Source organism: Pelodiscus sinensis, chromosome 16 (genome assembly GCF_052426305.1).
Source record: "Pelodiscus sinensis isolate ZL-2025 chromosome 16, ASM5242630v1, whole genome shotgun sequence".
NCBI classification, from domain to species: Eukaryota; Metazoa; Chordata; order Testudines; family Trionychidae; genus Pelodiscus; species Pelodiscus sinensis.
Window position 1 is genome coordinate 8,095,097 of NC_143067.1, and position 15,550 is coordinate 8,110,646.

The following is a 15,550-nucleotide window of genomic DNA, read 5'->3' on the forward strand; positions in this document are numbered from 1 at the left end:
CTACATCAAATGCCAGAAGATCGAATTCCAACGTGGCAAGTGGCGATGTGGCCTAAGACTCTGAAGATGTAGTTTTTTAATAGGGCTGGTATCAGCAGAGATTTTTATAATCATCTCAGTAATCATTACGATGTTTATAATGGATTCTTATTGTTTGCTTTATTTTTGTTTATTTCCCTATAAGATAAAATACAGGACTATGTAGCACTTCAAAAACTATTTTGTTTCAGCTATGCCAGACTAACACAGCTACATTTCTATCCCTGGAAGATGTTTTCTTAAAGGAATTGCATATCTTATATTTTTCAAACAGTAAAAAAATCTAGAATTGGGAATTTGGGGTGGTCAATAAGGTTATAAAATCAAGAAAACTGAAGCATGTAGAACTTGAGTTCACATAATTTGGCTACTGTAACTTGGTTTTCCTTGCGATGCTTAGCATCAGTGGTAGAAATTGTGTACTCCCCATCATGTGGTTTCTTTGGCTTATTATGTACATACCTTGAAAACCCTTGTTTTTCAGCCATTTTCTGTTGAGGTGAACTTTTTTTTTAACACGCGTTCCTTAATTGTGTGAAAAGAGAACTATTGAGCAAAATAAGGCATGCCCTTATATAGGGGATTTTTTTTATTGCGGCAGTGCCTATGAAACCTGGTTGGGCCTTGCTCCACTAAACGCATACAAATAACATGCATTGTTCTCAAGATTGCCTACTCCCAAATTGTGTGTGAGACAATGTGACAGGTGACTAAACCAACAAACGAGCAGGGAGAGCATTGTGAGGAAATCGTTCTGGCAGAAAATGGGTATGGATACATACAACCTAAATCATGTAAGACAATATGGCTTAGGGGAGATAGCTAGACTAAAACTGTATTGAGGTTTACAGTTCAATAGTGGCTCAATAGAAAAACTTACGTTTTACAAAAAAGTTGAATAAACTGCAGTGAATTTTCCTTTTTTCCCCAACATGAACTAATTACTTCTTGATACCAGACTAATTTGTTTAAAGTGCTTTTCTTAATGTCAGGATCAATTTAGTCAAATCCAATATACTACATTTTGTAGCTTAAATGGTCTTTTATTTAACCTCTCTGGTAGACTTTTAAAAAGTAGTACCTGTATAAATTGTGACCTAGATTTTTTTTTTTTTTTTTTTTTTTAAAAAGGCTACTGTTGGCAATGAGAGGTAAGAAACTTATACAGCCTGTCTATGAGAGAGAACTTGTTTGTTTGGCGTAACAGACATTCTCACACACAACAAAACTGATACTGTCTCTTTAATAGAGGTAAAGTGGTTACTGCTACTGCATTTCTGCTGGTAATTTTTCCAGCTAGAGTTGTATCCTGTACATTCTAATCTACCAGCCTTACTAATATTTTTTCTTCACAATCCTGTATGTCTGAATGTTATCTAATCCTCACTTGGACAACTTTTAAAGGAGCTGCCAGGCATTGATGACCCTGTGGCACAGTTGGTTCGATTGTCTGTGTTAGGATTTGCTCTGACGAGAAATATAAATTTATTTTTTCCTTTTGGTTGTTCACCTTTTCTATAGCTTTTTATAAAGTTCTTGCCTTCCTAGTAGCAGCCCTCAGACAGGAAAAGACCCCTCCTTCCTGGACAACTTTTTAATAAGGGTCCCATTTTCAGACATAGCATCAGTGGGATACCTAGCATGCAATCTGGGGGGTTCCGGAGGATTGTCTTCATGCTGCATCTAAAGAGCCAAATATTGAATGTGGTTAAGAATGAAGATGCATCTACAGCATAAGATACTAATAATATAGCAAAGGTGAAGTAAATTAAGGACAGTTACGTGAAAAATCTACAACTTCAGAGTCTGTCTGTCTGAAGAATGTCATGCATAGATATGTCAGTATTGGCCTAAGTCTAAATGAGGCTTCTTCAGAGGTTCTGTTTTTCTTCATACCCTCTGCTGTCTTGTTTAGTAATGAATCTCTATCTTCCAACTCGCTTCCATTTTCATTTTCTGCTGATTGGAAAAACTTACGAAAGGTATCCTTGTATATGAGGAAGACAGAGCAGTCATGACAACAGCCAGCTCAGGACAGTGGAATACCCCCAAAGGACAAAGATCAGAGACCTGAATCCAAGGGCATAACGTAAACTGGCTAAAGGTCAGGGCCACCCAGGCTGGAATCTCAGCCTAGTTTCCTTCTGTGGAAAATGCACAGTCTTGTAGTGACAGATCACATCATTCATGGCCTGTGTAGCAAAAATGGGATATAATCACATCATCTTTCCAGAACAAAACTGTTACCAGTATGCACCATGCATAATAAGGGAAAGCTGAACACTAGCACAGACCGGTTTGGCTAAAGAAAGATGAAGTCCAACATCAAGGCAATGTATCTACTAGCTTTCTCTTGCAACCCCGCAGCATCTGTCTAGTGTCTTCCTTTTCAAAAGGAGGATTCAGGGACTCGGACTGCAAATGGTTCGTCAAAAGATTAAAAGATTGGAAAGAGAAAACACTTTTCATTCACCAGCACCACTTATTTTGAGGAGAACTGTTTCACACACAGCAAGTAGATCTACTCATATTTCTACTATAGAGTGACTTGCCCTTTGTCACAAGGACCAGTCCTGCACTGAGAGCGAGGCAGCCTTAAATCTAACTTTCTGATGCAAGAAGTTTCGACTGTAAGGGGGATATTCTGATACGGTCACTATGTCTGGTCTGAAGGAAGACATCCCCAATATGATTGATTTGTGATGTGGTCAAGCACTGGTTCAGGAATTTGGGACATTCTGCACTAGGGATGTGAAAACCCATTTAAAAGTTAACCCCTATAATTTTAATTGGTTAACTGTTGGAGGGCTGGTGCAGATCAGCTGGGGCTTCACCATGGCTGCATTCCCACTGTCTCTGTGGGTAGGGATCCTGCCTACCATGTGCACTCTAGGCAGCGGCCGCCACATCTGGAGAGCTAGCTAACTAGTTAGCGGTTACATGTTCACACGCAGTGGGCAGGCAGGGAGCCAGTGCTCAGGGGGAGCAGCGCAGGGGGCTCTATGGGAGATGATATGCACAGGGAGCCAGCTTGAAAGCTGGCTTTCCTCATGTACCATCTCCCTGCTCCCCCCCCGAGCACCTGCTCCTGCCTCTCCTCACTCATGCAGCTGTTTCTGTGGTAGCAAGGGGAGAAGGCAGCTCTGCGGGAGCTGGCACGCCCAGGGAGCCAGCTCCCCATACGCGCCAGCTCCTATCTATCCCCTTGCTTACTGTTTCAGAGGCAGCAAGGGGGGGGTGTGTGCGTAACCAGTAAGCCCAGACTTATTGGTTGATTGTATAAATGACAACTTGCTAATGCCATAATGGGTAGAGAGAAAATAAGTCTTATATGAAGTTGGGGGGAGATGCTCGTTGCTAAATTTTAGGAAAACTGATATTGCATTTTTTTTCTCAGTTCCCAAATGTCATTCTTCTGCTATGTCAGCCTATGTATGTATGTATTATAGATACATATCTATTAGATATAGGGATAACCCTAACCCTACCAAAGTCAAAGCTGTGCAAAATGTGTGTCAGACCATGAAATCTGGTGTCTTCCTATGAAATATGGCCTTTTATGTGCTTTTACCTTATTCTATACAGGTTTCAAAGGGGAGACCAATATTTCTCAAATTGAGAGTCCTGACCCAAGAGGGAGCTTCAGGAGGATCACAAGGTTGTTTTTAGGAGGGTCACAGTATTGCCACCCTTACTTTAGTGCTGCTTTCAGAGCCAGGGGTGTGGTGATTGTAATGATGGCCCAGTGCCCAGATCTGAAGACAGCACTCTGCTAGCAGCAGTCCAGGAGTAAGGGTGGTAATTCTATACCCATGTCTCCCTTCTGTACTGCTGTTTTCAAAGCTGGGTGGCCAGAGAATGGCGGCTATTGCAAGCCAAGGGCCAAGTTTGCAGGCAGCAGTACAGAAGAAAAGGTGGCAATATCATACCATGCCATCCTTACTTGTGCGCTGTTGCTGGCCGTAGCTCTGCCTTCAGAGCTCTGTTCCTGGCCTGCAGCTCCACTTTACAGTTTTCCAGCTCTGAAGGCAATGCTGTTGCCAGCAGCTGCACAGAAGTAAGGGTAACTACTGCAACGCCCATACAATAACCTTGTGACCCCACAACTTTTTTGTGTAAGAACCCTTACAATTACAACACCATGAAATTGCAGATTTAAATAGCTGATGTAATGAAATTGATTTTAAAATGGTATAGCCTATGACCATGATATTGTCCAAAATTGACCATGAATTTAGTAGCGTACTATATATAATATCGATGCACCACAGGTACGCTCCATGTGTTGCAGGTAATGCAGTCTGATATCCAATTATACAACAGATGCAAAAGAAACTAAGGAAAACTAATAAGCAGCCATAACAGAGCAGATAAGAAAAACAATGTCTATTCTCTTATAATCTGATAGGTTGACCGCAGGCCAGGAGTGGGCAATAATTTTTGGCTGGGGGCCACTTCAAAAAAAGAAAAGGTGGGGAAGGGTTCGGGGGGGAAGTTACTGGGGGGCAAGGGTCGAGGGAAAATTGAGCCAAAAAAGTCACCTGCCCCTTTGAGGGTGGCCATTTTGAATTGTTGTTCTCTGCCACGGAACAGTTTAAGAAACACTGGTGTAGTTGAACTGGTCCTGATATAAAAGTTTTGTGTCTGACCAGGATTCTACCATCATAGATAGATAGATAGTAGCCCGATGTCTGACTCTGTAACACTGAAATGCTGGTGACGCTGTTGCCTGAGTCATGTCCTTCGCCTCCCGCTGAGGCGCCTGGCTGACTTCTGCACAGCTCAGCCAGGCCATCGCGTGGGAGCAAGTGGCGCAAGCGACTGTTTGGGCTCCGCGGTCTCCCGTGTGAGGCAGGAGGGGGAGGAGAAGAGAAAGAGAGAGGCAGGAGGCAGAGGAGAGCTGGGGGAGGGGCAGGAGGAGGAAGAGCGAGAGACAAGGAGGCTCAGAAGAGAAGACAGACATGGAGGAGAGACCTGAAAATCCCATCTTATGACAGGCTAATTGGCTAGTTCATAATAATAGGCCACAACTGAGGGATAAGAATTGTAAGTTTGTCTGAAAGAAATGTCTGCTGCATTTCCAATCTAAGTTTGAGGAGGGAGATACCTATCAAATCATATTCTTTAACAGATACAAATGACATAGTTTATAAAAACCTTACATTTATCTTTAAATTATTTAAAACTATACTGTGTTACATAAGACTCATCACTTCAGTCAGTAGACTTGCTATAAGCAGATTAATTGAAACAGAAGAGGGGAGATGTTTGAATGACTTACTGCTAAACACTGGAGCCCACTAGTCATGAGATGATATAGCAAAGGCAAGTTGGCATACTCTGAAAAGACTGTCCAAATTTCATCACTCACTTTCAGAGTACGTAGCAAATATAGGGTAAGGGACATGGGGCAAATACTGATTGTGCTGGTCCTAAGATGGATCTGTATGCTGGTAACCGATCACTCTGAGTTAGTCAACATAATTATACTTGTATCTATTGTGAAAAGTATAAAAACAGCTTTCTATATATTGATACTTTTATGCAATCATGAAATGACACAAATGGCTTCTGATGAGATCTCTTCATATGTAAGTGATTTGTATTAGCAATCACTTAAATTACTTTTAAATTGCTTTTCATTATGTCATGGAGACCATCCAGCTGATATATTTGAGTCCTAAGCTAGTGAAAAATATTGTACATTCCAAATGGATTCTGAATAACTGAGCATAGATGACGGATGATAATGGACAACTATTGACAATTAAACTTGCTGACTTAGTTCAGTTATCTGTCCCTTACAGTGCTGATTGATATGGCCAGCACTCACATATAGCAGATACTTTATAAATTCTGTAAAAAGGAAGTGTGATTCCCTGTAATAGTTAGATTCTTTGGAGTCTATTAAAAACCATAATAAAACACACAAAAACCTAAAGTACTGAGACTCTCCATTAGTGTTACCTATACACTGTCAGCAAAAACAGACTTATTGAGCTTATGCTATGTGCACAGGATAGTAACTTGAGAGATGTTATAATTATGGTAAATTTAGAGCTGTTGTAATGTCTAGTGGTATCTCTAGCTAGGATATATTTATAATAAAATTATATCTTCCTTTTCTAACATTTTATAAATACCATCAGAAGACTGTTCCCTAATGTTTTGTCTGCTATGGGAGTCTGCACCTTAGTGTAATTTTAAATTTTTTACTTGTCACTTCTGGTTTTGGTCATTAAGTGCTTCTTACAGGATTGCTATGCTACATTTTATCCACCTCTCTGTATTGTTTGGGTTACTGTTGTACCTTTTAGATTTCATGATTTGAAAATTTAATTTTCTCTTCAAGATTATATTTTTTGTCCCTTTTTAATAGAAAATTTAACTATAATCGTCCCACAGTTGTCTAGCAGGGTTTGTAAAGGCCTTTCTCTCAAATGGTCCAATATTGGCCATAAAGACTTTTTTCAGGTTTGCTGCCTAACTGAATCAGTAAGTTACAATACAAGAAATGCTGCAACAGCTTTTTGTAGTAATTATTTGACCATCACTTAAGGTTGCCAATTTTTGAATTGTTCAAAACTCGCCTGCCCCTTCTCTGAGACCCTGCCTCCCACTCACTCCATCTCCCCTTCCTCCATCGCTTGCTGTCCCCCACCGGGTTTGGAAATGGGGTTGGGGTATGGGAGGGATTGAGGGCTCCAGCTGGGGGAGTGGGCTCTGGGGTGGGTCTTGGGCTGAGAGACTTGGAGTGTATGAGGGGGCTTAAGGCTGGGGCAGGAAGTTAGGGTGCAGGAATGGATGAGGAGTGAGCTCTAGCCATGTGGCACTTACCTCAGAAAGCTCCTGGAAGTGGCTGGTATGTCTGGCTCCTAGGTGGAGGAGTTTGGGGGCTATGTGCACTGCCTATCCGTAAAGGTGCCACCCTTCCAGCACCCATTGGCTGTGATTCCTACCCAGTGGGAGCTGTGGAACCAGCACTTAGGGTGGGGGCAATGCATGAAGCCCCTGGGGCCACCCCTGCACCTAAGAGCAGGATACAGCAACCACTTTTGGGAGCCACGCAGGGAGCCTGCTTTAGCCCCGCTGCACCACCTGCACCACCAAGGCAACAGTACAGGGGAGGATGGAGGGAGCCAGTACTCGGGAGGGAGTCATTGTAAAAGCTGTCTCCCCATGAGCACCAGCTCCTGTGGAGCCACCTGCCCTGCCTCCCACTGCTGCCTCTGGTAGAATGGAGGCAGCATGGCGGGGGGGGGGGGGGGGACAGATGGAAACCAGTGTATGCAGGAAGCTGCTTTCAAGCCAGCTCCCTGTGCATATTGGCTCCCATGCCCATGACGATGCCTACCTCCTGCTTTTGCCTCTTTATCAGAGGCTGTAGGGAGAGAACAGGAGGGAGCCAATGCTCACAGGGAGCTGGCTTTTAAGTTGGCTCCCTTCAAGCACCAGCTCCCACCTGCCCCCTCTCTTTGTGTAATCAGTGGACATTTTTGTGGTTACCTGTTTACACAAATAGTTGATAGTTAACATCTATAGTGCTGACTAGAACCAAAAATGTCCCTTTTCGACTAGGTGTTCCAGTCAAAAACTAGATGCCTGGCAACCCTACCTTCACATGGACTGCTGGCTGACTGCTAGCCTCTCCCATTCAGTCAGGGGCATCTGCTCTTGTCCTATGTGGTCCTACACCCCCTTCCTCTGTCCCTATCCCTAAGTAGCCCTGCACCCTCACTCAGCCATCCCTTCTCCTCCTCTTTCTCTCATCCTCATGTGGACCTGCCCTCATTCAGTCTTTGCTCCAGTCAGTCCCCAACCAGTAACCTTTCTGAATCCTACTCTGTCTCCCCAGAAGCCCCATGTGCCTTGCTCTGCCTCTTTGCAATCCTGTGCTGCCTCCATCTGGCCCCATGGTCAGGGTGCTTTGAGCAACACCGCCTTTCCTTCTCCCTGTCTGCACTCCAACTTCCAGTGAGCCAGCTGCTCTATGTTCTGCTGCCACAGCAGGCCCTGTTGGGCAAAAGGCATAAATGCAGAGCATCTCCTGCAGAATGCACTTCTCAGGAGAGAAAAAGTCTGGCAAGGAACATGAATTTTGCATGTGTGCAGTAGCATCAAATTCCCTAAGGAGTATGTGGGGGATGATTTCAAAATCATTTGTGTTATGTGCAAGAGGAATTTTTAATGCTGTGATCAAACAGTGATAGCATTAGAGATATAAGTGACTAGTGGACTATCCAATAAGCGTAAGCTTATCGGATAGTCAGGTAGTGACTTGGCTAGTCACTTCTTCCCCTTGCTGCCTCTAACAGAGGCAGCAAGGAAGGGAGCAGGAGCTGGTGTTGGGGGAGCCAGCTTAAAAGCCAGTTCTCTCTCTCCTCTTCCCCCCCCCCCCCCCAAGCACCATCTCCATGGATGGCAGGGAAGGCAGAGGCATAGCGGGGGACCGACTGTGAGCTGGGAATCAGCTGTCCTGGCTTATGCCTGGTCTCCTTCCCCCCGCGCACGCGCGCACACACTGAGCTTCAACACTGCTGGCTCTTAATGCATTTAAAAGGCAGAGCCACAGCAGAGTTAGCTTCCAGAGCTGGGAGCTAACCCTTCTGTGGCTCCGCAGTTTCCCTTGCTTATTGACTAATCGACAGGTCGATGGAAGTTCCATTAACTAGTCAATTATTTGATTAAATGCAATGTAACATCCCTAGATAGCATAAGAATTATAACAGTCATTTTCATGTATAATGTCTTTTAACTGTTTTCATTGTGAATACTTAATAAAATGGTTTTAAAGGGGAGACCATCCCTGCTAATGTTTGAATTGAATTGGAAACAATGTTTGTCTATCTCTTGTGTAAGATATTGCTGTCCCCTTAAAGGCTGAATGTTCTAAATTACTGAAGAATAGCAAAATGCAATGATCCCATCAAACCATTAATAAAAAGTCATACAAATCAAATGATTACATGACTTGTTCCTAATCCTTATCCCCACAAAAGATAAAACTAGCTATGAAGTGGCAACTAACAACAAATAGTGTCTTCTGTTGCTGTCAGCAATAGTTTATTCCATTAAAAAATAGTTTGATTCGTAATAACTTTTCTTGCTAAACTTTGATGTGTGGGGAGATAGCGATTTGACTTAATGTAAAAAATGTATGGCTAAAATTTTCACACACTTCTAAAATCCTGGAGTGAGGGTCTGTATTAAGGCTTCTAGGCTGCCATTTTAGTTTCAGTGGGCCTCACAGCATTGGGTGATCTGAACATCCTAAAAACTACATCGTCTATTTACAACGGGATGCATTAAAAATGGAGCAGTCATCAAACTTTCTTACCCCATCTATTTAATGTAAATATTTTGTCTTTGTTTTAGAGATGTCAAGGTGTAGATGACTACATGATTAACTGATAAGCTCAGGCTTATTGGTTAATCCTGTCAACTATGCACATTTCGCCCCTCCCACCTTCCACGTTGTGCTGCTGCGTCTGTTAGAGAGGCAGCAGCACGAGCTGGCAGGGAGCTCCTTGGCAATTGGGCCCGGGCCCATTGGCTGTCAGCCCCGGGAGGCAGGACCATCTAATGATTGTGTAACTGCTAAAATTTAAAATTTAAATTTTAAAATTTAAAATTACACACTAACACCCATACTTTGTTTCCTATCATTATTAGTCTTTCGTATTTTATATTGTCCATCTACTTAGCATTGATAATGATTGCAATGAAAAAATTAATTTCAGAATCTGATTCAACTATTATTCCAGGATAAAATCAGCATGTATTTGAGTTTTCTTTTAAAGCAAACTTAATATTATATATAGTTTCTGCTTTGTGAGCTGCAGTAATACAAAATAAAAATTGGAGACAGTAGAATATCCTCTGAGTTTTCATTGTTAAGCCAAGAAGTGTGTGTGGCATTCTGGTTTTACCTTGAGCCACAATTTTGGATGTGTGTTTTGCCACAGTTACTGAAATCTGATTTTCCTGGAGAAGGAGAGAGAGAGAGATGCCTTTTACTTTCTGAGAATTTGAATATTTTATTCCCCTGCTCATGATATCCCATTTTCTCCATTTCCTAGGCTACTGCTCTAAACCGTGGAAAGTAATATTATATTATATTGCAAACCGCTTTATCTAAATAGAGGCAGTCAAGCTTGACATACTTTTTTTTTTTTCTCTTGCAGAGTACTATGTATTTGATGGTTTTAAAAAAAACTATATATGCTCCTTTTGCTTTTGTAACGAGTTTATTGCACTTTTTAAATAAAAAAATACAATACACAAAGATACATTTAATATGATACCAGAGCTCCTAGAATACTTCTGTGCGATTCAATTCAAGTGATTAACACTCACCATAAACCTTAAAACAAATGTTATGTGTCAATGTAGTGGAAGCAAAAGCCTGCTTGTGAAGCAAGAGATTCCAGTTTCAAACATTTTTGTTACATAGGCAGTTCAGAAAATAAATGAAATTAAAATTTAATAATTCAGCTAAGTAGCTTTTATTACAATGCCTGAAGTATTCTAATCTAAACTTGTATATCGTTGATGGTTTTTGAAACCCAGGTACTTAATTTATTTGCTAATTCTTACAATGTTGTTGGAAAAAACATTTCCTGTAAAATTACTTCACTCAGGCAAGTGATCAAACAATTTTATTTAAAATTAACTAATACAGATTTATCCATCCAAATTAAATTGAAGTGGATGGTAATCTTAAAAAATTTCAGAAGAGATCTTCTGAGCATTTGAAAGCCCCGTTTATCATTCTCCTGTTTTTGGAGAGAATGACCTCACTGCATGTTAAGCAATGGATACCTTTGTCTGGCTTGCTGAAGGGTGTTTTCCCCTTAATGGCACCTAGAGAATTACCTGCTATGTGGAGAAGCTTTGTACCAGGTCAGTGGGGGGGCGGGAATGCTAGGTGACCAGAAGAAAAGAGGACTCTTTATGCCCATGTCTGTGCAGTAAGGATGTTGAGAAGCAGGCAACTGACTAATCCTACGGTCACGATTAGTCAGTAATGGAAGGCAGGGTCCAGGAGTTATCCCCACTGTGGCTCTGCAGTTTAAATGTAGTAGGAGCCAGGCGCACAGGGATAGGTCCTAGACCCCGTGCAAGAGTAGCAGCCCTGGCTCGTGCCAAATCCTGGACCACTGCACTTCTGTCCTTTAAACTGGCTCTGCTCAGCACAGACTCTCCTGCGCCCCCTCTTGCTGCCTCTGATGCAGAGGCAGCAAAGCGGGGGAAGAGGAGAGGGAGGGTAGGCGGGTAGTCACTACGGGTACGTCTAGACTACATGCCTCTGTCGCCAGAGGCATGTAGATTAGGCTACCAGACATAGGAAAATGAAGCGGCGATTTAAATAATGGCCGCTTCATTTAAATTTACATGGCTGCCGCGCTGAGCCAACAAACAGCTGATCAGCTCTTTATCGGCTCAGCGCGATAGTCTGGACGCGCGGGTGTCGACATCAAAGGCATTTGTCGACCACCCAGGTATGCCTCCTGGCGACAGAGGCATGTAGTCTAGACGTACCTGTAGTGACTAGACTAGTTGCTTACATCCCTACTGTGCAGTAAAACCCTTCTTTTTTTCACCTGAACCAGGCTGAGCAGCACTTGCTTTCCTACTCATGGAAGTAATTGAAATACCAGGTTTCATCATGATCAACTATGGTATTATTCTGGTCTCTCCAATCTTGGGGTCTAGGAAGGAGTTTTTTTCTTATCAACACATTGGCCAAACTGAGATGGACATTTTTGTCTTCCCCGCAGTATGTTGGGGCTTAGTGAGGAGCAAAGGATAAAAGGGGTGGGAGGTAGGCTTTGATTATGAAAGCTTGAAGCAGATGTCCAATGCAGTACTCCATAGTGAATGGATATAATGATTCAATAAAATGGGGTGGGAAAGAATTTAAAGGAGATGTTCTTTGAAGGTGTGGAAGCAGGAGGTTTGGGACTCCTATGAATGCTATTGCAGGGAGTCAGCTCCCCTTCTTTACCTTTCTAACCCTCAAATGAGGGTTAGTGTGTTCCCAGTAACAAGTTGGCTGGGTCCAGGAGAGGTAAGGAGTAGGGTTGCCAGCACCCCATGGGTGTATGTTTAATGAGTGTGGAATTACTTGCACTGCACAATTTCATCTGCCAAAATCTAGTCAGGTAGAAATAAAGTTGCAGCATAATTAAAGCACATTCAGTATCTGCTGTCCTTCCAGGATAACTGGATAATGCTTACAAATGCATTCTGTTTGGATACCTGTTCCATTTAGTAAGCCGGATGGTTTTGTAGTAAATGTAACACACAACTTTGCCCAGAAAATGCAGATTGTCTTGGGTACCACATTTTATTACTTTTTTTTTTAAGAGTACAAAGTTGTAGCATATTTGAATTACTTTTTTAAAATAAATTGCTGTGTGAAATGCTTTTAGAAGCCTACCACATTTAAGCAGAACTACTATTGGTTTTTAACCTTATTGGTAGCTAGTGATATTTTTACTTTCTGGAAGCTGAAGGATATAATATTGACTGGTTCTTAAATACCATAGATGTTACACTTTGCTGTCTTTAAGTTACTATTTAACAATGCTAGATTTCTTGAATGAGGCAAGCATTAGTTTCTCTGTCTTGTTTCCAGCTATGTGCAAAGAGTACCACTTGTCATGGGTCTCAGCTGTTGTATCACAAGTAATGTATTGTACCTAGGTTTTTCTCCCTTTAGTATGGTGCATTGGCTTCTTATTGTCCTAGGAGAAATTGTATGACACATTTTTATTGTAGTGTGGTTGAGGGGAGCTACAAGAAGGCTTTGCCTGAGGTGTTGAAATTGAGGGTTTTTTAATTCTTGAAGTACCTGATAAATTGGTTACTTGCACTAAAATATTTACAAGATTAATAGTGCAACTTTAGAAAAGATTAGACCAGTGACACTTATTAACACTAGTCTGTTCTTGACAGGACTGGTTTAGAAGCTTGTCTTCACATCCTCCTTTGTTTAGCCATACTTCACACTGGAATGATATTTATAACTGCATAAAAGGGAGAAAAATATCTTTGCTTAGTGTGGCTGAGAAACAGATGCTTGGTAATGTCTATGGTGCACAAATCATACTTCTGTTTTTTACCTTTGAGCAAGTATTGATTCAAATATAAATTATTTCTAGAGTTAAAAATATCTTTGTCACTAAATTAATTCTCAGGTCTATGTATTCACAGCTTCTAATGAGTATGAGGTTATAAAAATATTTTTCAGGGGAATTTTTCTTTTAAGGATGCAGCTTGTTTTAGGCTTTGATAACGGGAGTAATAACTTTCAGTTATAAGACAACTGAATTATTTGGCAAATGTTTTTTTGTTTTCCTTTTAACTTTTTTGCCCGTTTGAACAAATCCCTAATGTGTATATTTCTCCTCTTTCAGTGGCAGATCGTCTGGGCTGTGATCCTCGAACACGTTTCCATGTTCCTCCAAATACCAAGCAGTGGATTGCCTTGCTGCAACGAGGAAATTGTACATTTAGAGAGAAAATATTGCGAGCAGCTTCACATAATGCCACAGCTGTGGTAATTTACAACAACATATCCAGTGAGGAACCTGTCACTATGACTCATCAAGGTAAATAGTATGAAGTCTGTTCCTCTTTTGTCCCTTTTGCCTTCTGGGTATTTTTCTGACACATACATTATTTTTAAAGCACTATAAATAATACAGAGCTACTTAATTTTTTTTGTCCTTAGTTCGGGGTGGGCAGCCTAAGGTCTGGGTGCCAGATGCGGCCTCTGACTTGCCTGATCCAGTCCCCAAGGCTGGCACTCCAAGCCTTCCGCCACCTCCCCATCATGGGACTGGAGCATACAAAATCTGTAAGCCTGCTTTGTGCCCTCCCCCCCCACTCTGGTATGTGAGGGGAATGTGGAGAGTGTCTTTCTCCTCAGTTGAGGGCCACATCAATGAGGGTTGGTTTGTTTTGCGTTTTTTTGCTTCTCACTTGTGTGCGGGCCCCCAACTGACTTTTCTGTGAGTCAGTGGCCCCTGATCGGGGGCCCATCCCTGCCTTAGTTCATTAAAACTACAAGCAAGTACGCAATATAGTGAAATGCAATGAATGCATCGAGAAGTGGACTTGTTTGTGGTTTTAAACTGGAGAGGAATACACATATCCACTGAGTAACTTTTTTCTTTCCCCTTTTTGGGATCTTAGAGCTTATTGTTTTTGTTTTAAATCTTAGAGCTATTGCTTTTTGGAGAGGCAGAAAACAAAATACTATATAACAGTAGAGCTGTAACTTAATACAAAATATCTGGAAGTGAAGAATATGTATAGTAATGTCTTATAGCAGAGTTTTGAAGATTGGAGATTTCAGAGGCGCCAAAAGGAATTAAGCTCCAAAATCCCAGTCTCCAGGCTTCTTTTAGTGGAAGTTTAAAAGGACTTAAGTATTGCTGATGGTACAGACTAATGTGGCCATCACACTGTTGCAATGCAAGAATAAAAAGGACATACTCAGTGTTTCAAGGAGGCATTGTTCTTATAAACATAACCTGAAATTCTTTCAGGATTCATTGTATTGATGGCCTGTTTCTAGGGCAGTTTACATGTAAAAGTTTGGCATTATAAGAGGATTATTTTGGACTTTCCTTCACTGAAAAAATCCCTTTAGCAGATTTCACAGCGGGGCAAAATACAACTACCTGCATTTTCCCAAAACAGTGTCTATTTACTTGGGATGTCTTCGTCCTTCAGCTCACCCCAAAAAGACCAGTTAGTTTTGATGGTTGCATTTCCTTTGAAAGCTCCCCTAAAAATGTTCCACTACGTTTCTTTTGAATGTAATGGGGGAGATGCTTGGGGAATTCAGAGTTCCCAAATTATTATTATTTTTTTTTTTTTTAAATCTCACCAAACCCCCTAGTGTGAATATGATTGGAACTCTATTCTAGAGAGCCGAATATAGTTTTTTTTTAAAAAGCAGCTTTTCTGGACATCTCATTTTCAGAATGAAACAAAGCCTCCTACAAAAGAAATTGCCCAGCACACATGTTCGTTACTTCTGTTGATTGTAACTGTCTTTTGCTTCATTCTAACAAAATATTTTTACCTTTTTTTTTTTCTCTTGTGAGCCATCACCATGTTTATAGCTCCTTTGTTCATGCAATTCCCCTGAAGACTTAAGCTCCAAAGGCAGAGATCTAAGTTGATGTGAGGTTTGTAAGGGTTACAGAGCCTGCAGTATTTACTTCCAAGTGATGCAGATGATTTCTGACTTCTACCGGCCCTAGCGAAGCAGGATACTTGTTGTAACAAGATATTAAGATTTCTGTTTTTTTCATGAACAAAATGGGCAGGAGAGGCAAGAAGACTAATATAGCTAGATTGACAGAAGGTAGGAAGCTTTAAGATAGCTTTTTGCTTGAGCAATCTTATCTCTGAATCATGCAGTCTTTAGCCCTGTCTCTTTGTAATAAACCAGGATGGTTCTCAGATCTCTTAACTCTTCCCTTGCTGTCAA

At 41.5% G+C, this 15,550-nt stretch overlaps 1 protein-coding gene across 2 annotated transcripts in view; it reads left to right on the forward strand.

Moving 5' to 3' along the window:
- The window catches only part of RNF130 (ring finger protein 130), a 111,893-nt gene that overhangs the window by 6,804 nt on the left and 89,539 nt on the right, over positions 1-15,550 (forward strand). For both annotated transcript variants that reach the window (XM_075900529.2, XM_075900528.2), the window contains exon 2: positions 13,461-13,655. In XM_075900529.2, coding sequence (XP_075756644.1) covers positions 13,461-13,655 — 195 coding nt within the window. The remainder of the gene's footprint in view (positions 1-13,460; positions 13,656-15,550) is intronic.